Genomic DNA, 24,996 nt, shown 5'->3' with positions numbered 1-24,996 from the left:
TGCTGGGACTTTTTCTGCCCAGCAGCAGTCGCCCGCCACCCTTTTCCCCCTCCAAAGTCTGGCAGTTTCCCCAGAAGACGGAAAGAAGTTGAGGAGGTGGCGGAGACGTCCCGAAACCTTAAAAACCCGCCGCATGTGTCCGCAGAGGGCTGTTTGGGGGCCAAAGCCAGGGAGGGCGCGAGGCGCGCATTCCCGGACCCTCCCCTCCCCCGCGCCCCGCCGCGTGCCCGGGAGCGACGGGGTTAAGCTCAGGAATGTGGCGGCTAGGAATGTGCATGCAGATGAGCCCAGCGAGGGGCGGGGCGGGCCCAGACGCATGCTAATTGCATGCAAACGAGGAGGCCCGCCGCCTCCGCCGAGCTTCTGGGATCGGAGCCCAGAAGGCGGCGGCTCGGGCAGCCTGGGCGCCGCGACCCTCGGCGGCCGCAGGGGGACGGGGCGGAGGAGGAGGAAGAGGCGGAGGCAGCGGCGGGGAGGAGGAGGCTTCGCTCGCCTGTTCCGACGCAGCCATGGTGGACTGATCCCGAGCGGGGCTGAGAGCAGGGCTTCCTGAGCTGCCCCCGCGCGTGGCCCCTCCGCGTCCCGAGCCCGCAGCCCCTCGCCGGCGCCCCGCGTCCTCGCTGCGTCCCGCGCCCGGTCCCTATGGAGGCGCCGCTCGCCGGCGAGGCCGCGCACCATGCCTAGGAGGGCCGGCAGCGGGCAGCTGCCGCTACCCCGGGGCTGGGAGGAGGCCAGGGACTACGACGGCAAGGTTTTCTACATCGACCACAACACCAGGAGGACCAGCTGGATCGACCCCCGGGACAGGTGGGCAGCCAGGCGGCGGTGGGCGCGGGAGCCGCCGGGGCGCGCGGCGGCCGCTGTTGTCCGGGAGACCCGGCCGCTGGCCTCGCGGGGGGCGTGGGGCGCGGGGCGGTGGCGGCCCCGGTGCCCGAGGGGTTCCGGGAGCGGGTGCGGGGCCGTGCCAGCACCCAGGGCGCCCCGGAGGGCCTGCTAGAGCCGCCTCTTTCTGGCGCCCCACTGCCCACCCCCTTTCTGAGCGCCAGCCGGACCTTAGGATCTCCCGTCCCGGAGGGCAGGGTGGACATGCCGCCCGTAGGCTGGCACTCAGTGGCCAGCTAACGGACCCAGAGGGGCTACCTGGACCCAGTTCTGAGCTCTGCTCCCCCTAAAGTTGGGCTCCTTGAGGCTGGAGGGGGGACACGTCTGGCCTGTGGGAGGTGGGGTGGGCTCGGGGCCTCCCGCCCCGGCCACCTGTGGCATCTCTCTGGCAGGGCGTCCGGGGCTCCCCGCGCGTCTCCGCGTTCTTGTCCGCGCGCCCCTGGCCAGGCCGTGGAGGCTGCTGGTGCTTCCGGACGTGGCGGGGCGAGGGGTCCCAGCCCCGTTCCTCTCTGAGCCGCTGCAAGTGGGTCCAACTGGCTCCCTTCCCTCGGGTTTTAGAAACGCTTGCTCCAGTCTTCACCTAAAAACTCAAACTGACTACCAGCTTCCGTTCGAAGTAACAAGTGGGGAAATGAAAATGGAGACCGAACTTTGCAATGATAGGAAAGCCCTAACTTGTGTTTCAGGATGATTTCTTTTCAGTTCACAGCACACTTTTTTAAAAAAATGCCTTCCGGGAGATGAAGAGAAGAGGCAAAATAAAATCATGATCCAAGAAGTTCAAGAGCTGAAGTTTAGCGGAACCGTTGCCCCTCTCTGAAGTTTCCTCCCCAAGCCCCTCTTAATTTTTAACCCCAAAAGGAGAATTTCTTATAACTGATCTATTAAGGAGGTATTCTAATGGCATGTTTGAATAATGTAGCACTGAGAATAACGCCAACATTTGGACTTTTATCATTTCTGAAACGGCTTTTTTCTCCCTCCCATCTCTTTATGGAATGTGACCTTAAGGCTATAGAACTTTTTTAGGGCTTCTCTTATAAACATCCTTATTTTCCCTCATTTGAAGCCTACATAGCTTCTTCATACTTTATATTCTCAGTTGTGTTGGCCCTAAGCATATTGGTTTTGAATGCTATTAAAAAGCAGTTATACGAAAGACATAAAATGACATTATAAATTGATGGGCCAATCCTTGTTAAATTATCTATGAAGGTATCGGTGTAGGTTTCCTTCCTGAAATGAGAAAAGGCACCTGTGTGGATGTCGTCTTGCTATAGCCAGGCTTGCCTGTTGCTTGCCTGATGAGCGTTAGGACAAGCGTCACACCTTCATCGTCTTTCCAGACATACTAACCGTTGTCGTTAACTTCACGCTTCAAACCAGCTATTTGACTTATATTGTTGCACTCTGAAACGACTTAACAGATAGTAAATGTCAGTGCTGATGGTGTGCACCCAACAGAGGCTTTTAAGACACCTGTATAAATATTTGACTTTTACGGTCATGTGTAATTCTTACTGCTTTCTGATACTTGGAGTTTCAAGTTCTAGAAATTGCAATAAATTATTGGAATATGTGGGCATTTTTAGGTTTTCCCCTGCTTTAAAATCTCATTTGTCTTTACCAAAAAAGAACGATTAGAGTTTGTAATGTCTGGTTAAACCAAAAAAGAAAATGAAGTAAAAATATATGACTTGTCTTATGCATATCACAAACAAGTTGAACTTATCTTTTATTTGAAACGATTGATAGATTAGTAGCAGCTGCAAGTTCTGTTGTTAGGAAATCAGGTAATCAACTCATTTGATGGGGCCAAAGAAAATTCACCAAGATGCTCTTCTTCCAGTTCTTGAAGCCGCTGGCTTTTTAGGTGTTTGTACATATAAAGCTGACTGGTGGACATGCTTTGGGGTGTGCGCATTAGAGCTTTGAAAAGCTCTTCTCTGATATCAGAATTACTATGATTTAGTTTATGAAGTTTTTGGTGTGTGTATAAGTGACTGCGAATGTTGCTAAGTAGTATAAGAGATGGTAAATAATACAGGGACTATCTATGAACTCTTGTTAATTTTGTCACATACCTTTACCAAACACATCAAAAGAACGATGTTACACTGGCCAATTCAAGTGTATGGATTCTTCTACAAGATCAAATTATAAATCCTGGAGGAAAAAAAACAAACCTGACTTTTATATTGTGGGTTTGCAGTACGTTTGAACTTTTGAAGCCATTTAATTAGAAAGGTGTGATGATTTACCCCATCATGTTTGTTTCACTATGTGTTAAAAGGATTTTAAAAAAATATTTTATCAGTTTGTCAGTGCATAATAGTGCTTATTTGGGGATGGTAGCTACAGGATATTACAATAACATGGGAGGAGGCATTGAAGAGTTCTAGGGGGACAAATCCATTTTATTTTAGTTCCATTTTCTTGTGAACTTTTTAATTTCATTCAACAAGTGGTGATTTTAGAATACTGAAACAGTATTTAACCCTATTTCTCAGCTTTTGGAAACATGATAAAATGTAAGCTTCCCAAGGGACACATCAAAACTTACTGATCGACCACTTAGGAATTGCGGAAGGGTAGGTCAGGAGTCCTGGTGGCTTAGTGGGTTCTGCTTTGGCTAAAGTTAGCAGTTCTAAGTCATCAGCCACTCCGTAGTGGACAGATGAGGCTTTCTGCTCCTTCAAAGAGTGACAGTCTTGAAAATTCACAAGGACAGTTTTAGCCTGTCCTATGGGGTCGCAATGAGTCTGAGTTGGAATTGACTTGATCGCAGGGAGTGTTTAGTGAGATGGTTGTTTGAGTTTCTGCATCTCTCTAAACTTATACGACGTAGCTTCTAGTGAGGATCCTGTCACCCACCTCAGAGACATTTATAGGCCTATAATTCGGACACGGTCAAATCGTAGTAGTTGTAGTGTAGCCAATCCAATTTAGGGAGTGGGTTGTTCAAGTTACCTCTGAAAAGACTAGACCGAGGGGCACATCTTACCAGCCTCTCTGCTAACCTCTTTCACTGAGATTTCATTTTATTCTATTTGTCCTTTGAAGCCAGTACCGCTATTATTTTTTCTGTTTTCAGGTGCTATTATTTTTAAATCATTTTATTGGGGGCTCGTACAACTCTTATCACAGTCCGTACATGCATGCATTGTGTCAAGCACATTTGCACATCTGTTGCCATCGTCAGTCTCAGAACATTTGCTTTCTACATGAGCTCCTTATTTTTTCCCCTCCCCGCCTTGCCTTCCCTCATGAACTCTTGATAATTTAAAAAGTATTCTTTGTCATGTCTTATACTGTATGACATCTCCGTTCCCCCACATTTCTGTTGTCCGTCCCCCAGGGAGGGGGTTTTATATAGATCCCTATAATCGGTTCCCCCGTTCTACCCCACTGTCCCTCCACCCTCTGGGTATTGCCACTCTCACCACTGGTCCTGAGGGAGTCATCTGTCCTGGATTCCCTGTGTTTCCAGTTCCTATCTGTACCAGTGTACATGCTCTGGTGTAGCTGGATTTGTAAGGTAGAATTGGGATCATGATAGTGGGGCGGGGGGGGGGGGGGGGGGCGGTGAAGGCAGCAGCATTTAGGAACCGGAGGACAGTTGTATGTTTCATCGTTGCTACCCTGCATCTGGTACTATTAGAGGATATTCCAATTACGGTTGAGCACAGTGAGGCAGGGAGAGGCTGCATTGCTATTCCGCGTGGAACCATTATTTAAAGCTCGACAGGCCCAGTCTGGAACCTGTTAATATCCTTTGCACGGTCTGCAGAGCGATGTACTCAGAGCCTTTGGCTGGAGAACGCAGACAAGCAGAACCTTATTTCCCTGGTTGATTTTTGCATGCTGATTGACTAGTATCTTTCTAAGGTTCTTGTCCGTTTCTCAGTCTGTGACTCCAAGGAAGTCGGGAAAGTGTTTGGATCGTGAATGCCATGAGGAGGAGGACACTGATCAGGTTGACCCCAGTGAGCTTTAGAGTGAATCCAGGTGGAACTTGGAACTTGACTGTGTTCTTGGGCATCTTAGTTTTGGGGCTTGAGTCTCCCCTCAGAGTAGATTATAGTTTATTGTAAGAGTTTTGACTTTGCCTCCTATTGCCTCACCCTACTCAGTACTCCCAGAGAAGTGCCCTGGCCCTGAGGCCTTAGCCTCCAGTGAACTCAAGGGAGAGGGTAAGCTTGCACTTCTACCCTCTCACTCACCTCTGGTATTTATGGTGGGCCTCAGTGCTTGGCCAAATGGTCTGGTGCTTTAAAAAAGCCAAAGCGAAAAAACAAAAACCCAACCCTGAAGAGTGATAGTGGTTGTGCTACATGATGCATGTAATTCATGTCATTGGGTGACATATATGTTAGAAATATTGGAACAGCAACTCTTTTGCTATGTGTATACTTACCAGAGGAGCCCTGATGGCGAAGTGGGTTACGGATTGGCCTGCACTAGCCACGGTTACCAGTTTGAAACCACCAGCCGCTCCGCGGGAGAAAGGGAGAGTTGTGCTCTGCCTTATAGGGACATTGTGAATTAGAATCGACTCAATGGCAATGAGTATTGTATACTCACCAAACCCAACTCTCACTTCCACCGAGTTGAAGCTGACTCATAGACACCCTGCAGGACAGAGCGCCCGTTGCTTAGGAGCCTCACTTCAACTTTCTCCCAGTGTGGCCCATGGGTTTAGACTGCCTATCTCGTGGCTAGCAGCCCACCCCATCACCGGGGTTCTCTGTCCACTTAACACACATACAGAAACCACCCCACTGCTTTCAGCCCTGCACCATGTCGCCATGAGTCAGTATTGACTCAATGGCATTGGGTTTAGTTGGTTTGATTTGGTAATAGAAAAAAAAAAAAGTGGGACTTATGTGCTGCCTCTTGGAGGGAAGGGGAGGAGTACGGGCTAGGGTGGGCAGGCCCCAGAGACAGGGACAGTGGGTTTACTCATGTCAGTAGGGTTGGATTGCCTTCTTTTTCAGCTGTTGGATTGAATGCTGCCCAGAGGGAGAAAGAGAAGGCTTTCTACCCCCATATGAGCAACTCACGTATCTGTACTGTTGCTCAAAAGGTGGCCGCTCGGAAACACACAGGGGTAGCTCTGCCCTATAAGACCATTATGCGTCAGGAGTGGCTCGACGGCAGTGAGCTTGGTTTTGATCAGAAGGGCAGTGGTTCTGACCTTCCAGCTGCGTTTCACTGACGAGCAGCGTGGGCACCCTCCCGGGCAGCGTTGCTCTGTGCTTGCAGTCTGCTCTGAGCTGGAGTGCATTCAACAGCAATGCGTTTGATTTGTTGTTGTTTTTAAGTTGCACTTACAAGGTTCACCACCCTACAAAGTGATCTTACTTTAAAACCTGCTGGTAGACCGCCGTCTTTGGCTGATGGTATAAGGGTCAGATGTAGGGAAACACACCTTGTTTGCAGAGAGAAGTCAACCTCGGTGGTGGGGAAGGTGAAGGTGGAGGGAGGGGGATGTCAGCTGGGTCTCATTGATGGCCGAGTTCACTTGGACCCTCCAGCCTGTGTGACCTGCTTAGGAGCCGAAGAACTTCCGATTGCCTTTCTTTTGAAGCAAGTTATTTTGCCAAGCCCTAGAGTTTGAATCTTTGCCAAAACCTAGCCAGCTATCATGGCATCAGTTCGCCCTCAAGGCTCCCTCATGCACATCCCAGTAGACCTGTGCTCGCATAGCTGCTGTTTCAGACGCAGGTTACCAGGCCTTTCTTCTGAGGAGAATTCCGATCTCCCACCTTCTGTTAGCAGCCAAGCATGTAATTGCTTGCACGACCCACGGACTACTCTTTATTACTGTTAAATACTGTGTGTCTAGCATGGTGGATGTTAAGTGAATGCTGGCTAATTTAATTAACGAAGCCTGTTTGCCAAATTAACGGCATATTAGTTTAACTACACTTGTATTTCCAGTCTCTTATTGTGAAGCTTTCAAAAATTATACCCACAACCACTCCTAGAAAGCAGACACAATTGATTTTCCAATTAGGCTAAAAATAATGAGAGAATTAAGCGGCCACATTTTGAGCAACAGTACAGATATATGAGTTGCTCATAAGAACAAAGAAAACAAAATCAACTCTGATGGCTGTGATCACAACTGCTCTTGTCATAGAGTGATGGGAACAGGTCCTTGCCAGCAGGCTCGAAGTCTGGGTGCCAAGTGGTTACTGTGAATTATTTGGATGATCACAGTGTTTGAAGTGTGGAGAGGTTGTTAAAAAAGAATTTTTAAAAAATTACTCTAGGAAGCACTAATTCAAACTCAATTATGCTGTCCTCCAAAAATTCCCAAAGAAATAATTCTTGTTTTCAACACAGTGTGCTAGAATGCTTGCTGGGGGTGAGCGTTAGTTGCTTAGTTTATCTGGATGACTGAGATTTCTTTAATGACTTTAATAGTCCATAGTTTGCAGTTTAATTTTGTTGGGAGACTGAGGACAATAATTGCTTTCAAGACAGACTATTGCCTATAAATACTTTAAAAAAAAACCCCTATGGTTCACTAAATTGTCAACTAATGCAGCAGCTATAGAGCAGGGCATTCTGACATGTGGCCTTTAAGCATATTTGAATTTAATGGGAAGGAACCCAGTGCACTCAGAAGAATATGGAGCCAACTAGCAGTCCGACCCCACCCCTGCACTGCCGGCTGGCTGGGGATGAATAAAAGACAAGAAACAGTGTAGTTCCCACACCACTGTGAATTCCTTGAAGCAGAGCTGTCTTAGAAGAAACACAGCCAGAACGCTCCTTGGAGGCAAGGATGGTGAGACATGGTCTCATGTACTTTGGACAGGTCATCTATCAGGAGAGACCAGTCTCTGGAGGATGAAATCACGCTTGGTAGAGTGGCGGGGCCGAGAAAAAGAGGAAAGCCCGTGCTGCGATGGACTGACACGGTGGCTGTAACTATGGGCCTGAACGTAGGAACCATGGACAGTGTTTCCCTCTTTGTACACGGGGTCGCTGTGCATGGGTACCAACTAGACGACACCCAACAACAAAGGACAGCTTGCTGGGAGGCACCGACAGCCACTGAGTCACGTATGACTCAGTGACCCGGTAGGACAGGGTAGAACTGCCACCTGTGGGTTTCTGAGGATATAACTCTTTACAGGAGTAGAAAGCCTAGTTTTTCTCCCACAGAGAGGCTGGTGATTTTTGAACCGTTGACCTTGAGGTTAGCAGTCCAGCCCATAACCCATTATACCCCCAGGGCTCTGCTAAAGGCCCCTGGGTGGCACAGTGGTATGCATGACTAGTGGCCTCTGCTTTTCTGTGAAGATCACATCGGAGAAAAGCATTTGGAGCTGTCTGCTCTGCGAGGCCCAGAGTTACCAGGAGGTGGAATCTACTCCAGGGCCCTGGGTTTGGGTTTGGTGTTCGTCATCCAGCAGGCTCTTTGGATCGGGCAAATGGTTTACCCTGAACTTCTAACTTAGAGGCCGGCAGTTGGACCCTACTGCCTGGTGCCCAGAAGAGGGGCCTGGCGATCTGCATCTATAAAAATTACAGCCAAGAAAGCCCTGCGCGCCAGGTCTGCAATGCAGGGCGCCGCCACCAGTCAGAACCGACTCTGTGGCACTGAGTGTGCGTGCTTTGTTTGTGGTTTGAGAGGGAGGATCTCAGTGTGGTGTGCGTTTGCCCTTCCCTCCTAGTGCTTTGACAGCCTTCACTGGGCGCGAGCCTTCCCGATTTACTCTGTAGCCTTTTAGCCCTACGAACCACCCCTCTTCAAAAATACTCTCAGTAAAAGAGTTCATTTGATAAGAGAAATGAACGTTTCTTTTTAGTCTCATGAGGCTTCCCTGTCTCCCACATCTGATTGCTTTGAATTATCTTGCCACTGCAGTTGATGGAATTAGCCAGCAGTTTTTGATTTGGCTCAGCCAGCGAGATACCCTGAACTCTGGGAGATGGAAAGATGGGTCCAACCCGGGTTGCTTACAATCACCATTTGAAAATGGAGCAAAAAATGTGTATGCTACCCTTTATATTTTCTAGCTCTTTAATTCAACCTGAATTAATGAACTCTCTCCTGAACATTCTAAAAGGGGAGAAGAGTGGTGAGGAATTAAAAGTAGAGTGTATTGGGCATTGGTATTCCTTCAACTCCTAGGGCTTGCTCTTGGCTGCTTCTTTCAGTACCATTGGTTCTTGCTCGTACGCTACCTCTCGAAATGTTGAAGGTTGACTAGTTCTTTCTGGTATAATAACTCTGTATATTCTTTCCATACACCTATGATGATTCCTGCATCTTTCTGTATTTTACCCATGGAACCTTTCAGAATTGCAACTCGAGGTTTGACATTTTCCTTTAGTTATTTTAGTTCAAGACAGCTAAGTGTGTTCATCCTTTTTGGCTTTCTCACCCTAAGTCTTTGTGCATTTCATTATAATACTTTTCCTTTGTTTGTCTTCTGAAAATTGAAATGTTTCAACATGCTGATGAAGCACTGGAAGCACTCACTCTATGCCAAGACATTTGGAAGACGGCTACTTGGCCAGTAGACTGGGAGAGATCTACATTTGTAGCCATTCACAAGAAAGTGACCCAACAGAATGCTCAAATGATAGGACAGTGTCATTGACACCACATGCAAGTACCATTTTGCTGATGATCACATAACAATGGTGGCAGCAGTACACTGACAGGTAGTTGCCAAAGGCTCAGGCCAGATTCAGAAAAGGACATGGAACAAGGGAGATCATTGCTGATATCAGATGGATCTTGGCTCTAAACAGCTTACCAGAATGTCTAATTTTGTTTTATTGATTGTACAAGTGGATTTGACTGTGTGGATCATGAAAAATTATAGAGAAGAATGGGAATTCCAGAACACTGCATTGTGCTCATGAGGAGCCAAGGGAATACTGCATGGTGTAGAAATCAGGAAAGGTGTACATCAGGGTTGTATCTGCTCACCATACTTATTCAGCATGTATGCTGTGCAAATAAAGCAGAACCACCCCACCAGGATTGGAGGAAGGCTCATGAACAGTCTGGGATATGCAGATAACAAAACCTTGCTTGCTGAAAATGAGGAGGAATTGAAGCGCTTGCTGATGAAGATCAAGGATTGTAGTCTTCAGTATGGATTGCAACTTAAAGTAAGGTAAACAAATATCCACAACGGAACCAACTAGTAACATCATGATAAGAGGAGAAAAGATTGACATTGTGAAGAGTTTCATCTGGATCCACAATCAAAGCTCATGGAAGCAGCAGTCACGAGATCAGCCAGCATATCGCACGGGGTCAATCTGCTGCACTTGACTTCTTGAAAGTGTTGAAAAGCAAGGGTGTTACTTTGAGGACTAAGATGTGCCTGACCTAAGCCATACTATCTTCAGTCACCTCATACGCATGTGAACGTTGGACATTTGGATAAGGAAGAATTGATACATTTGAATTATGGTGCCAGTGAGGAGTACTGAAAGCGCCAAGAGCTATAAAATAACAAAGAAATCTGTCCTGGAGGCCGAGTGCTCCTCAGAAGGACGTTGTCTCGGGTCCTTTGGACCCAGGAGACGGCCATCAGGCTTGGTAGAGAGGCAGCGAAGACGAAGAAGAAGGCTCTCGACAAGATGTATCAACACAGCGGCTGCAACAGTGAGCTCGTGGTGCAGGACTGGACAGTATGTTGTTCTATTGAACATAGGGTCCATGTGAGTTGGAACCCAGTACCAGCACCCAACAGCAGCAATATTGGCATTGCACCTATTTTGTCATGTATCTTATTGCATCTTTATCTTAAATGTGCCACATTTTATGAGGCCTAGGGGTAAAGCCTGTAGATAATTTTCTTTGTTCTCTAGCCCTGGTGAAACAGAAAAGCCTCAAGCAGGTGGCGTTAGCCAACAGAAATGTGTGTTCACAATTTCAAAATAACTTATGGCCAGAGAGTCAACTCTGACTCATAGTGACCCTGTGGCACAGGGTAGAACTGCCCTGTTGAGTTTCTGAGCCTGCACCTCTTCACTGGAGTGGAAAGCCTCATCTTTCTCCCACGGAGCAGGTGGTGGTTTTGACTTGCTGATCTTGCAGTTGACAGCCCGATGCACAGTAGGCTGCAAATCTGAACTTGTGGTGGTGGCTGCAAGAGGAGGCTTCCTCTTTCTGTCCGCACTAGAGGAAAGTTTCTGCTCCTAGACGGTCTCCGTGGGCTTGGTATCTTCCTTCTGACACGTCTGCTTCTTTTGCTTTCTTGTTTAATCTTTTTTATAGCTGAATTAAGACATCCTACACCAGCCCAGTGTCAGTAGCTTAACAAAGACAACCTCTCCTAAATGAGATTACAATTGCAGATACAGGGGATAGAATTTACAACATATTTTGGGGGCGGTTACAGCTCATCCCATAACATCCCGCCCTTTGTCTCCCCCTCCCCCACCAAATTCATGTCCTTCCCTTATGCAAAACGCATTTACCCCATTGCTTCATTTCAAAAGTCTTCCATCAACCTGCAGGTTAAAATACCATCTTCTGAATCATCTACCTCAAATGTGGGTGAGACAGTATCCTATTCCACGAGGGGCAAAGTTTCCTTTTCGCCTCTGAACTGTGCAATCTGCAAGACAAGTTACCTGCTTCCAAAGTACGATAATGCAAAAGGCATAAGGCAGATGTTGCATCACAAATGGGAGAAATTGGAGGGAAAGAAACCCATTCCAGGGATCTACATGTGACCTCCCCCCGGGGGACAGACAACAGAAAGTGGGTGAGGGAGAGATGTCAGACAGGGCAAGATAATGACAAAATAATAATTTATAAATTATCAAAGGGTTCGTGAGGGAGGCGGGAGGCGGGAGCGGGGAGGGAGGGGAAAAATGAGGAGCTGATATCAGGGGCTTAGGTCGAGAGCAAATGTTTTGAGAATGATGAGGGCAATGAATGCACAAATGTGCTTTACACAATTGATGTATGTCTGGATTGTGATAAGAGTTGTATGAGCCCCTAATAAAATGATTTTTAAAAAAAGAAAGAAAGTATAAAAGGTTCCAAGCAAGCCCAAAGCCCAGCAGAACAATTTACGTAGCTCTCCAAACTTGGAACTAATCCTGTGTTCTTTGGGGCCATCTGGGCAGTGGCCCTGTCCTCCAGGCTCTGGGTGTTGGTCAGGCCTTCTAGGATCTGGGTGGTGGCTGCTCACCTTTGGGCTTCATTGGGTGTCAGCAATGCCACACATTGTCCTTGGAGAGGGTAATACTACTCTGTCTGCTTTGGGAGGACCCGGCCTCCTAGTGATGGCCCGATCTATCCCCTCAGCTCCGCAGGCCAGTTCTGCTGCACCTTGGACGCGTTAGCTCTGCCCCTCAGTTGTCAGGGGAGCCCCCCATCTTCCTGATACCCCTTAATGGCAAGCCTACTCTTTTGAGAACTGAGTTGGTGAAGACTGGACTTTGAAACGTGGAGGCTGTGCCCTACCTTCGAGAACTAGACTGTAGCCCCACTCTTTGAAACGGAGAAGCTCTGCTTCTCGTCCGCCTTCCAGCAGTTACTCTTCCCGCTGCGTTGCACCAGGAATGGCTGCTTTCTTTGCTTGGAGGACATCCGATGGAGCTCCTTTGGCTGCTAATGGGTTGTAGAGTTGTGAGAGGCGGATGGCATCCTTTCTCTGTCTGGACTTCCCTTTGTTGCTGAAGCTGATGGGTTTATGCTATGTTTGAGCTTATAAAGATAGTTCGGTAGAAGAGTACAATGCTCAAGACAGGCATTATTTTCTAGTCAAACTAAACTCTTGTTTGGTTTAAAGAAGACTTTGGGGGGATATTTTTGGTTTAAAGTTTAAAGATGATAGCAAGGCAATAGTTTTAGGGGTTCATTCAGCTTCCATGGCCCATAAAGGTCTGGATTTCATGGGAATTTGGAATTCTGTTCCATATTTTATACCTGTTTGACTGGGATAGTTCTACGGAATACTTGACCAAAACATTGAGCATGGATCCAGGCAACCTGCTTGGTTTTGGTCTCATGGCAAACGAGGGCATTGCTCTTGGAGGAAATTAGGCACACATTCCACCTCCTCAGACATGCTGCGGTATGGGCGACCCGTGAAGACAGTCTGCCGAGTGAAATGAGCCCCTACAAAAGGACACATCCTGTAAACTTCCCTTATGGAAAAAGACAAGAGTGAGAACCTATATAAAGACCACAGCTTATTCATGGTTACTCAGAGATGAAGGGGAAGGGAAAAGAGGGTAGATATTGTTTATAAATCAGAGTTTCCGTTACAGTGATGGAAAATTCACAGTGATTAAGGGTAATGGTTGTACAGTTAATTGTCCAATAAGTTTAATTGCTATTAAAATGTAGTAAAATGCTGAAGTGATGACTTTTAAAAAAATCATTTTATTGGGGGCTCATACAACTCTTATCACAAACCATACATACATACATACATGGTGTGAAGCACATTTGTACATTCATTGCCCTGATCATTCTCAAAATATTTGCTCTCCATTTAAACCCTTGCTATCAGTTCCTCATTTTCCCACTCCCTCCCTGCACCTCCTCCCTCATGACCCCTTGATAATTTATAAATTATTATTATTTTGTCATGTCTTACACTGTCTGACATCTCCCTTCACCCACTTTTCCACTATCCGTCCCCTGGGGAGGAGGTTATATGTAGATCCTTGTAATTGGTTCCCTGAAGTGATGACTACTGTGTGGTAGATATTTTTGCACCCCTCAAAAGAAGAGCAACTGCTGTAAACCCCAAAACATCGCTAGGATTTAGTTTCATGGTTTGGAGACTTCCGGTGTCCTGGGACATCTCCGAGCTTCTTTGAGCCTCTTAGCTCTTGCTAGGCACCTGCTCTTACCATTCCTATTCGAAATTGGATTGGAACCGTGAGGTGCCTGGGTCTCAAAGCTTGCAAGCAGCCATCCGAGGCACGCATCCCATTACTGTAAATGAAACTCAGTGCGGCACCCACAGGAACAGCCCCCTCTCCCTTCTCTTTCATCCTTGGTAACCGTTACTAAACAGTGGCCTTTCTGTATCTGCCTGCTGTTGTCTTCCGATGTCGGTGAAGTTCTTGTTACCCCATCAAAGCGTCTGTAAGGTCCATCCATCTTGTAGCATGCAGCAGGACTTGTCTCTCTTTGAGGCTGAGTAGCAGCTCATTACGGCCTGCTCCACATTTTGCGTATTCATCTGCTGGTGGGCAGTTAGCGGCTCTCCTCCGTTTGCAGACGGCAGTGCGTGAACACTGGTGACCGGTGGCTGCTAGTCTTCCTGCTTTCACACCCTCTGGGCCCTTCCCTAGGTGTGGAGTAGTTTTTCAGTGTGATATTGATTTGCATATATATTGATTTGCATATATACCGTATATACTTGTGTATAAGCCGGGTTTTTCAGCACATGTTTCATGCAGTTTTTGTGGTGACTCGGCTGATATTCGGGTCAGCTTATCCTCACGTATATACAGTAAACATCTTTTCATTTGCTTAGTAGCCATTGGGATGCTATCTTTGGTGAAATGTCCATTTTGACTCCATTGCCCATTTTGAAAATTAGGCTGTTTGTCTCCTTCTTGTGACCTTCTTGAAATTGTTTGTGTACTTTTGTTGTCTTAGACAAACGGTTTCTGAAGATATTCTCCTAATGGAAAGCTCATCTTTCAACTCTTTGGTAAAGTCTCTTATGAATAAAGTATCTCATTTTTTGAGATCATGTATTTATTTAGTTTCTGTACTTTTGGCACTTTTATCAGATGAGCCATTGTTACCAGCAAGGCCTGCCTGTCTTGCCCTCTTGTATTTTCTCCTAAGAATCTTAGGGTTTTAGTCTGAACATTTAGACCCTGGATCCATTTTGAATTTGTGTTTGTGTATCACGTGAGGCATGGATCCAGTTTTAATTTTTGGCATTTTACAAATCCTAGGGGTCACGGCCCTCTCCTCTCCTCCCTCTGGTCATTACTTCCCCCCTTCCTCTGCTTCTGCAACCACATTTTCCGTGAGCCACCTTCCCTCCCACCCCCACCCCCCCACCCCCCCACTCACACATTCACAGAGCCAACCTTTTGTGTGCTGGGTGTTGGTGGACAGCAGGTTTTACTACAATCTCCCTTCCCTGCTTGGTAGGGCTGCTTATATCTCAGCTGGCAATCAGGATCAGAGGCATGCCTTCCTCTCTGTCAGGAGGGTGAGGGCTTTAGACTGCCCAGACGGACTTCTGATAGCTGCAGCTTGTTGATTTCAGAGTCCCAGCAGTCAACCTTGGGGTGGCTGGGGGGACAAGCTCCACTTAGAGAAGCTGTAGGGAGCTTTCTGTGGGAGTTCATATCAGTCCAGGAGCAATCCGTCCCCAGGTAGGAAAAGGGCTGGCTTGTCCACATGTTCCCCTAGGGAGGTGGGTCTCGTTACCGTCAGCTGGTGGCTGTACCTGCAGAGTCCACTCAAGGTGCCCAGTTCTCCGCTCTCTCCAGCATCAGTCAGCATTTCTCAGTGCAGCCCCGGCTGGTGGGACAGGCAGACCTGGACTGGCCCCCGGGGACATCTGGCCTGTTGCTGTGGAGGTCTGACCTTGGAGGCTCGCAGGCAGGCAGGCAAGTGCTGCTCCTGACACCTGACTCCGCGGCGGTCATTTGCAGCAGCCTGGCAGCTGGCACTGTCCAGGCTGGGAGGTGCTGGCACACCCTGACTGGACCTCTGGAAGTGGACTGGCTCATTCAGATCAGAAGCTTAGCATCCTGCTGCTTTCTGGGCGTAGGCAAGCTGGGTGTCCAGAAGTCAGACCTTTTCCCCTTGGCTGGGGTCACTTTCCTATGTCAGAGTAGCAGGAGACTCAGGGGCAGTTGAGGGAAGCCATGTGAAATCACCGACTTGTTGATTTCTTGCCTGTCTTCAGTTCCCTGCTGTTGTCGTCTGCCCATTAATTCATGGTATCCTCAAGGCTGACGGCCCCTGTTTCGGGGGGGCGGTATGTCCACACTCTCTGAGGGCAATTTGGGTTTACCCGTAGACCCATGCCGAGCAGTGTGGAGATAATGGGGAACTGGGCGGCCGCTGCTCCCGTTTACGTTTGCAGAACGGCTTTCCGTGAGGCCGCCAGCGCCTCCTCTCGTGTGTGTGTTTGCGTGCACGCGCGAAGTTCTCAGCTCTTAGACAGCTGTGCCTGGGCTGCTGGCACTCTGGCTTTCCTTGTCCACCGTCGCTCTTGTGGTCCCCGATGGCCTTGCCCCAGAGGAGCCCGTGAGCCAGTTGCCAGTGCTCGCTCGCATTCCCGGGGTTGTCAGCTGGGAAGCACGAGGCACCGTGTTTCTGTGAGCTCCCGGGGTACCGGGAAAGGAGCCTTGGACTGAGTGCTACCCACGGGTGCAGGGCATATGGTCTGTCCCGGAGGCCTGTGTAGCTTCGTGCTGGCACCAGCTTTGCGGTGTCCTCAAACTGGAAGGGCTGCTTTCCCTTCCACTGAAACAGGCATCAAATCTTCACGGTGGCACTTCGGGTTCACTTGCAGCGTTGGCCCTCGTCAGCCCAGCACCTTGACTGATTCCCTCATCCACAAGGATTGACTTCTCTCAATCCTGTTGATGTGGAAGCAGACTTTAGCCCAGGGTTTTAATTTCCTCACTGGGCTCAGTGGTTTCTTAGCTCGATGGTGCGTGAATGGGCAAGGGACGGAGTCTGCACTGTGACATGCACTAGACCCCAGGGTTCGGTCCATGGCTTCAAACCGGCTAGGGAAAGAAAGCATGTGCTCCTGGTTGTCTGCAGGGATATCCACAATGAAGAGTAGCTCTCCTTTTGGATGGTCTCCTCTTCTCCCACAATTTGAGGTAAGAAAAGACATGTGGAAAACAGGGATTAAGAACAAGAAGGACTCTTCTCTGAAAGAGAAAACCCACCACCATTGAGTCCATTTTGATGGAGATTCGAAATACATACAGGATTCAAAGGTTGTAAAGCTGTTAGCGGAGCTGAGAGCCTCATCTTTCTCTTGTCTGGTGGCTGATAGGTTTGAACCACTGACCACTAACCAGCAGGGCACCTACTGGTGAGAGGGAAAGAGAAAGTGACTTGAATTGTCATGTTTCCTTTTCATTTTTTTTCTCAAAATTTCCTTCCAATCCGAAAGCTTTAGAATTTTCCTCTCACAGGCTCTTTACTCGTTAACTAAATACCGGCAATTCCCCTGCTTGGCAATGAGAGTTGTCTGAAGACCCCAGCAGGTACATGAATCAATCCGAGTCCGAGGAACCAGTCTGGAGTTGGGGAGCCAGCCTCTTAAGAGAAAGATTTGGGCGCCACCTCCTTGGCTTCCCACCCATACCCCCCACCTATGTCATTGCTCATTTGGTTGTATTCCCAAAGAACGGAAAGCCAGGAGGTAGATAAGAATCGGGAATCTTCTCATGCTGCTGTGGACACAGGTCTTCAGCTAGTTAGTCCAGTCCTGGAATTGCCTGCCCAGAAGACATCTCCACAAGGTTAGAAGAGACAGACAAGTGCTATGACCACAGAAGCAATCATGTGGCGCTTCACAGGCAGTGCACTGACGGGGCTGCGGAGGGAGACAAAGGAGTGCTAGCTTATGGAGCAAAGAGGAGAGAGCACGCTACAGTCACGTTTCCCAGGTAAGGCCGTTAGTTTTCCTGTATCACTGCGGCGGGAGGGAGATGTGCAGTCTGTGGCTGGGCCGCTTGATGTGATGCTGTCTCCATCCAGGACAGATAAAGAAGGGACACCTTGAATTACATGTCAAAGTGGTGGCTGCCGATCCCGGAGGAGACAGCTTAGGTTGACCTGCTTTTCAGAGAGACAAAGGAAAGAAAGGCTTAAAACCTCTCTAAAGTACATCCTGAAAGAGTGAGGAAGAGCTCACCCACTCCCTTTTCTCAACAGAATTACCCCCCCCCCCCCAGTTTGTATTTTTCCCGGTAGGAGCCTGGATGAGAGTCTGGAACAGAATAAACGGATATTAGGTGTAAACTAAGGAAATCTGAATGAAGTATGGGATTTGGCTAATAATAATGTGTCACTATTGGTTAGTAAGCAAATATATCATTCTTATTAAAGAAATGGGCATGGTATATATGATAGCACTTCGTACCGTCTTCTCTTTTGCTCTATAATGCAAACTTTTCTAAAAATAAGGGTTATTTACAAAATGAAAACAAAACGACAACCAGGAGTGCATTTCTGAAGTACAAGTGTAACCGTGTGGTTGTTAGGTGCCATTGAGGCAACTTTCAACTGTGTGTGTGTGTGTGTGTGTGTGTGAGAGAGAGGGAACTTTATATCAAGAGGTAATTATGCATCAGTAAAACATCCTAGCCCAGATCAAGTCCATAAGTTCGCTGTTAGCCCATATGTCTGAAATTAGCCCATGAATTCCTCTTCAGACTCATGCAACACATGCAATGATGCCGAATGCAGGAAGATCACAGGCCAGAGGGTGGAAGGTATCGTGGACCCAGTGCAGGGGAAGCATCTTAAGCTGGCACGGGTTTCCACGTGTCTCCTCTAGATCTCTGAGTGTCTCAATAGCGGGAAAGGCAAGGCCGACTTTCAACTCTAACAACCCCATGTGACCAGCTAGAGCTGCCCCACCTGGTTTCTAAGCTGCGGTCTTTATGGGTTGGTTACATGTTGGCCTGCTAAGCGCAAGGTCAGCAGTTTGAAACCACCAGCTACTCCATAGGAGCAAGCAGAGGCTTTCTTTTCCCTTAGAGTTACAGTCTTGGAAACCCACAGGGACGGTTCTAGCGTGTCCCAGAGGGGCTGTGGGTCAGTATCAACTGGATGGCAGTGAGTTTGGAGTTTGGGGATCTATGGAATTTTTCAGGTCTTTCTCACAGAGGTACTGGGTGAATTTGCACCTCCAAATTTAAATTAACAACTCAGATTTTCAACGTGTTGCCAGGGCTCCTGACAGTCTGACTAGACTGTATCATTAAGGGTTTGTTTTCCCTTTTTCTCTTGTTGTGACCTGTGTGAAGCAGGAGGGCAGACTGTGGCTTTGCTTCCCCTCACTTCTCTTCCAATGAAATGCAACAGTTCCCTGCACTTTCAGAATCCACTTTTCTGTGAAGTGTCTGGACTTGACTGCAGTTGAAATCTCACTGCCATTGAGTTGATTCCAACTCATGGTGACCCCGTGAGACAGACTAGAACTTTCCCTTTGGTTTTCTGAGACTTGAAACTTCAATTGGAGCAGATCTTTCTTTGGAGAGACTAGTAGGCTTGAACTGTTGGCCTTGGGGTGAGTACCTCACTGCACAGCCCAGTCTATGCTGCCAGAGGTCCCTTTGCAGTTGAAACAGATTCTTGTTATTCCTAGGATGAGAGTGAGTTCCCCTAGTTATATATTACAGTCAAGCCAATGAAAACCAGGACATGTGTAAGGTGGAAATGGGCCAGAAAAGAAATATTTCCCACTGAAGGAAAGCAATAGAAAATGGCACACGGCACCTGTCAGGGGCGGAAATCTTGCAAATTTAGCCTCTCATCGCACATTTTTCTTGTAGGGAACCAAGGGGCATCCATGGTAACCCGAGTTTGCCATGGCGGGGCCTGCAGTAGAAAGTGTGTGGCCTGCAGACTGCTCGACGAGATGCAGGTCACCTAATGAGGTGCCAGACACCAGGCACTTCCAGTCACAGTCACTCTTTACCAAATTCTACACAGGGCCATGAGATCAGCAGCTAATTCTGGTCCTTTTGAGATGCCATGTTTATTTATTCATATTGCACTGGTAGAAGTATTATTTTCTGATAGTTGGAAATACTGAATTTCTGGTTGGTACATCCATAGTATTTGTACAAGTGTAAAGCTAATGATCAGGTAGAAAGTAATCTTGTGCATGATTTATGCTCTACAAAGCTACTCCCACTCGTCTGTCAGTTTGTTGCACTGTAGCAGTTTGTGTGTTCCAAATACCACCCACGGTGAACAGGTTTCCGTGGAGTTTCCTGACAAGAAAAAAAGACTTGTGGAGGGCAGGGTGGGTGGGGAGGCCTGTGAAATAGCAGAAGAACATTGTTTGATGTAGTGCTGGGAGAGGAAATCTCAGGTTGGAAGGCACATACAATTAGCCTGGGGAAGCGCTGTCTCCTCCAAGTAGAGTTAACCTTACCGATGTGGACGGAGCGAAGCTTTCAGGACCTTCATTTTTGGATGAAACACGACACAAAATGAGAACTATCACTTGCAGACATTCATTAGTAGTCAGAATGTGAAATACATGAAGTGATACGTTAATAAAATATTCAAATAGACACCGTTTTTTACCAAAGGTGAAGATTATTACCAACTTCTTCTATCTGGAAAGAATGTTGCAAGACCAACGACCAATTCAGTGGAAATAGCTCTTGTTTTCCAACAACCCTAACTGTGACTGCGGGTGGACTTTATCAGGTGGACCATGCAAGAAGCAGATCACGATATCTATGGAAAGAGCTGGTGGAGAAGCTCAGTGCCATCGGTCAGAACCAGGCCAGGGGCCATCTGTTGAACAGACTAACTGGTTCCTGTGCAAGTTCAAGTGGAAGCTGAAGAATATTAAGCTAAGTTTAGGAGAGTCAAAGCACCTTCAGTATATTCCACCTGAATTTAGAGACACTTTCAAGGGTAGATTCGATGCATTGTATACCAGTGACTGAAGACCAGATGAGTTGTGAGATGACATCAAGGACATCCGACGTGAAGAAAACTATAGTTCATTAAAAAGACAGGAAAGAAAGAAAAGACCAATATGAATGACAGAAGAAACTCTGGAACTTGCTCTTAAGCATAGAATAGCTAAAGCAAGTGGAAGAAATGATGGAATAGAAGAGATAAAAAGAGAATTTCAGAGGATAGCTTGAGAGGACAGAATAGACTGTTATAGTAAGATGTGCATGACCTGGAATTAGAAAACCCAGAGGGGGAAAAACATGTATGGAATTTCCCAAGCTGAACGATCTGAAGAAAAAAGATTCAAGCTTCAAGTTGCAATATTGAGGGAATCTATGATGAAGATAAATGCACCTTCAGTGTGGATTGCAACTCAATGTAAATGCAACAGAAATCCGCACAACTGGACCAGTAAACAACATCATGAAAAATGGGGGAAAGATTGAAGCTGTCAAGGATTTCATTTTCTTGGATAATCAATGCCTGTGGAAGCATAGTCATGAAATCAAATGGCAGATTACATTGGGCAAAACTACAAAAAAACCCCATATTTTCAAGTGTTTACAAAGAAAGAGGAAGACAGTTGATAAAATGTATTGATAGAATGGCTGCAACCATGGCCTCACTCAACACAGTAACTGTGAGGTTGGCACAGAACCACTCAGTGCTTCGTTCTGTTGTGCATGGTGTCCCCACCACTTGGAACTGACTCTGGCACCTAACTGTGTCAACAAGATGGGCAAAATAGTGAATGATGCTGGAAGCATCCGAAAAAGATGGCAAGAATACACAGGATCATTGCAACAACAAAAAATTGGGTGGACATTCAACTATTTCATGAGATAACTTATGATTAATAACTGATAGTATTGATAGAAAGAGGCCAAGCTCCATGGAATGCAGTAGTGAAAAACAAGACTCCGGGAGTGGCTGGAATGTACCAATCGAGACGTTTCAATAAAAGCGATGCAATGCTGGAAGTGCTTACATGTGCATGTCATGAAATTTGGAAGACCGCTGCGTGGTGAACTGAATGGAAGAGATCCATATTTGTGCTCATTTCTAGAATAGTGCTTCAATAGAATGAAGAGAAATCATCAATATCACGTACAAACTTTTTTTTGCTGAAGATAATTAACAAGTGGCTGCAATAGTACATTGAAAGGGAGTTGTCAGAAATGCAAGCCAGGTTCAGAAGACAGCACAGAGTGGAAAGCAGAGACCACCACGAAGGTTTTATTTATTTTTTAATCTATGCACAGACAGTTTACTGTGTGGATGATAAAAAATTATGGGTAACATTGTGTGAAGGACAGGAACTCAAAAACAGTTTATTGTGCTTCTGCAGAACCTGTGCACAGACCAAGAGACAGTTATTTGAACAGAATAAGGGCATCCTAACCGGTTTAAAATCAGGAAAGGTTGTACATCAGGGTTATATCCTTAATGATTAGTAGCAAATAATCTGAGCAGATGGATTTTGTGAAGATTACCTGCATGGCATCAGGATGGGCGGGAGTCACATTAACCACTTGTGAGATACAGGTGACACAACTGTGTTTGCTGAAAGTGAAGAGAACTTGAGGCACTTAAATGATGAAGATGAAAGATTATAACCTTCTATAGATGGATTACACCGCAACAGAGAAATTCTCCCAGCCGGACTACTAGCAACATCATGATAAATGGAGAAAAATCAGTTGTCAAGGATATTATTTTACTAAGACTCAAAAGCAACGCCTGCGAATGCATAACTCAAGAAGTCAAGTGACATGTTCCGCTGTGTTAATCTGCTGCACAAGACCTCTGCAGAGTCCTCATGAAAAACCAAAGATGTACTTTGGAGACTGCCGCTGCCTGGTGTAAGTGTAAAAGTTGGACAATGAACAAGGAAGACTGAAGAAGATGAATTGATGCATTAGGATCCTGGTGTCATTGAAAAATGCCGACTCTACTCTTGGCTGCCAGGACCAAGAACACCTCTTTCTTGTAGCAAGTATAACCCGAATGGGGAGTTAGCAGCCAGAATGGTAAGGCTCGGCTTCACTTACTTTGGCTGCATCAGGACTTCTGGGAGAAGGACCGGGTGTTTGGCAAAGTGGTGCATCAGTGAATAGACGGGGCACCCGCAGGGAGGAGGATTGGCATTGTAGTTGCAACATGTTGAAGATGGTGAGGGATTGGACAGCATTTTTGCTGGGCATCCACCAGACCCGACTGGACAGCACCCAGCAGTGACTATAAAGCCGGTGCCCTTCACAATGAAGAGTGTGTCACAAGGAGTTGTGAAGGGCTAAAATGTTTGCTCTGTAAACACAGTAGCCCTGAGAGTGGGAAAGAAATCGTGGTTTTAAGAGAATCTTAGCGAGTAGCCCAGTCTTAGGTCATCCTCAGCAATCATTGGTCTCCATGAGCCATGGTTGTTGCTCCTGTGGCTATCCGTCCCATTCTGGGTCTTCCTCTCCTTCCTTGACCCCTGCTCTCCCAATCACGAAGTTCTTTTCCAGGAATCAGCCCCTCCTGATAACGTGCCCAACGTCCATTAGAGTGAGTCTCGCTGTCTTTCTTTCTAAGGAGAATTCTTCTAGGTCTACTTCTTTGAAGACAGATGTGTCTGTTTTTGTGGCATTCCACGGTGTAGTCTTTGCCAACACCATCATTCAGAGCTATCGACCCTTCTTCAGTCTAACTCACTATTGTCCGGCCTACGAGGCAATTGAAAATATCGTGGGTTCGGCCAGGTGCATTTTAATTCTCAAAGTGACAACTTTGCTTTTTAGCCCTTCAAAGTGGTCTTTTGAAACACATTAAGCCAGTATAAAATGTCACTTATTTCTTGAGTTGCCTAGGTGTTGATTATAGACCCAAGTAAATGAAATCCCTGACAGATTCACTGTTTCCTCGTTCTCATGATGGTGCTTTGCTTTTTGGTCCAGTTGGGAGTGATTTCGGTTCATGTGAGGTGGCATCCACTGGAGACTGGGCAGCTTTGATGTTCATCAGCCAGCGATGAAAGGACATCTGCAGTCAGCAAGCAAGGCTGCGTCATCTGCCTGTTGCAGGTTGTCCAGTGACTCTTCCTTCAATCCTTATAACCATGATCTTTATGTACTTTAAAAAAAACCATGGTTAGATGCCACCAAGTTGGTGGCAGCGGTTTAACTGTGCGCGTGCTGTAAGGCCCACGGGCCTCGTCCACCCTTGTCAAGGGGAGTGCGAGCCTTCTCTCCTTTCATACCACACGCATGCTCCTTATGTAGAGCAGCTTATTGGATTATTTGGTGAGCATCCAGATGGGGGATTCGGGTAGAACTTTTAACCTTAAAGGAATGTATACGGCATTTTGTCTTAGTATCAGAATTGACCCAGCAGTAAGTAGTGAGTGTAGGTTAGGGAGAGCGACTTGCAGACGTTTAAGGGTCAGGACTTGGTCGGCAGAGGGGTGTCTCCTCCAGTGTAGCTGTTGCCACTTCTGCTGTATGTGCTGTGTATTTTTCAGGTGCCTGGTTGTGTTGCTCACCAGCTCTGAGTGTGAGGACTCACAACAGCAATGCATGCTGAGTTAGGGAGACACTCGCTAATGTTGGTTTACATTCTCCCTTAGTAGCGCACTGTGCAATGAATGTGCTACTCACTGTATTGACCTTTCTCCAGGGTAGGTGGAGGAAATTTTACCAAATCACCTTGCTAACATATAGAATGTGGTAGACAACATTTACTGCAAAGGATTTGCGTCGCACACAGTTTTATTTAGTCCAAAAGCTTAATCTACCTAATCTTTCTTGAGTGTTTGAATTTCCAGGAGAGAGAAATGAATGTCAACATTTTTTCCGTTGACACGTGACAGTGAGTGAGTATGTGGAATCAATATTGTACATGGTGTTAGGAGTTTTGTCAGCTCATTGGTATAGGTGTGATTTGGGGGTGGCTGTCAGTGATTCTGTCCACACTGTGTGTTGTCACTTTGTCTGCTGATTACTGAGGTGTTTGAGGCGATTGAATTAGGTGAAACTGATCATCTGGTTGTCCTCATCCCAGCTAGGTGACACAGTGAGTGACAGACGACAGTATGACTATAAACTGGTATTTAAATTGGCTGCGTGTTTAACATAACATGAATGCCTTGGTTTGTGTTCCAGAGCCAAAGATGACAAAGCTAACTCGGCGGCTGCACACACCTTCGACTCCTTATTTCACCCTCACAAGTGTACTTGTACAATGTGCAGAGCTCCTTGGCTAGGCGCTTCTCCAGTGCCTCACATATAAAGAGCATTTGTGTGTGTGCATCTGTAGCATTTTCATATAATTAGTTTCAAGTCAGTGGTGGATGGAGACATTTGGATAGGAATCATTCTTCTGTGTTTCCAATGGAATTTGCTTGTTCTCATGGGGTACTCGGTGGTACAGTGGTTAAGTGCTTGGCTGCCTACCACAAGGTTGGGAGTTTGAGC

General features: G+C 46.9%; 1 protein-coding gene and 1 non-coding gene across 2 annotated transcripts in view; one reads left to right on the top strand and one right to left on the bottom strand.

Annotated features, from left to right (window-relative positions):
- Positions 1-428: 428 nt before the first annotated feature.
- WWC2 (WW and C2 domain containing 2) overlaps positions 429-24,996 on the top strand; it is a 238,019-nt gene continuing 213,451 nt past the window's right edge. Inside the window, exon 1 of the mRNA XM_075556845.1 lies at positions 429-807. Coding sequence (XP_075412960.1) covers positions 677-807 — 131 coding nt within the window. The 5' untranslated portion in view covers positions 429-676. The remainder of the gene's footprint in view (positions 808-24,996) is intronic.
- LOC142455914 (U6atac minor spliceosomal RNA) lies at positions 23,663-23,788 on the bottom strand. Its single transcript, XR_012786024.1, has one exon. It is a non-coding gene; the product is annotated as a U6atac minor spliceosomal RNA (small nuclear RNA).

Source organism: Tenrec ecaudatus, chromosome 8 (assembly GCF_050624435.1).
Source record: "Tenrec ecaudatus isolate mTenEca1 chromosome 8, mTenEca1.hap1, whole genome shotgun sequence".
NCBI classification, from domain to species: Eukaryota; Metazoa; Chordata; class Mammalia; order Afrosoricida; family Tenrecidae; genus Tenrec; species Tenrec ecaudatus.
Note: the sequence above shows the minus strand (reverse complement) of the source record. Positions and strands in the feature narration are given on the sequence as shown.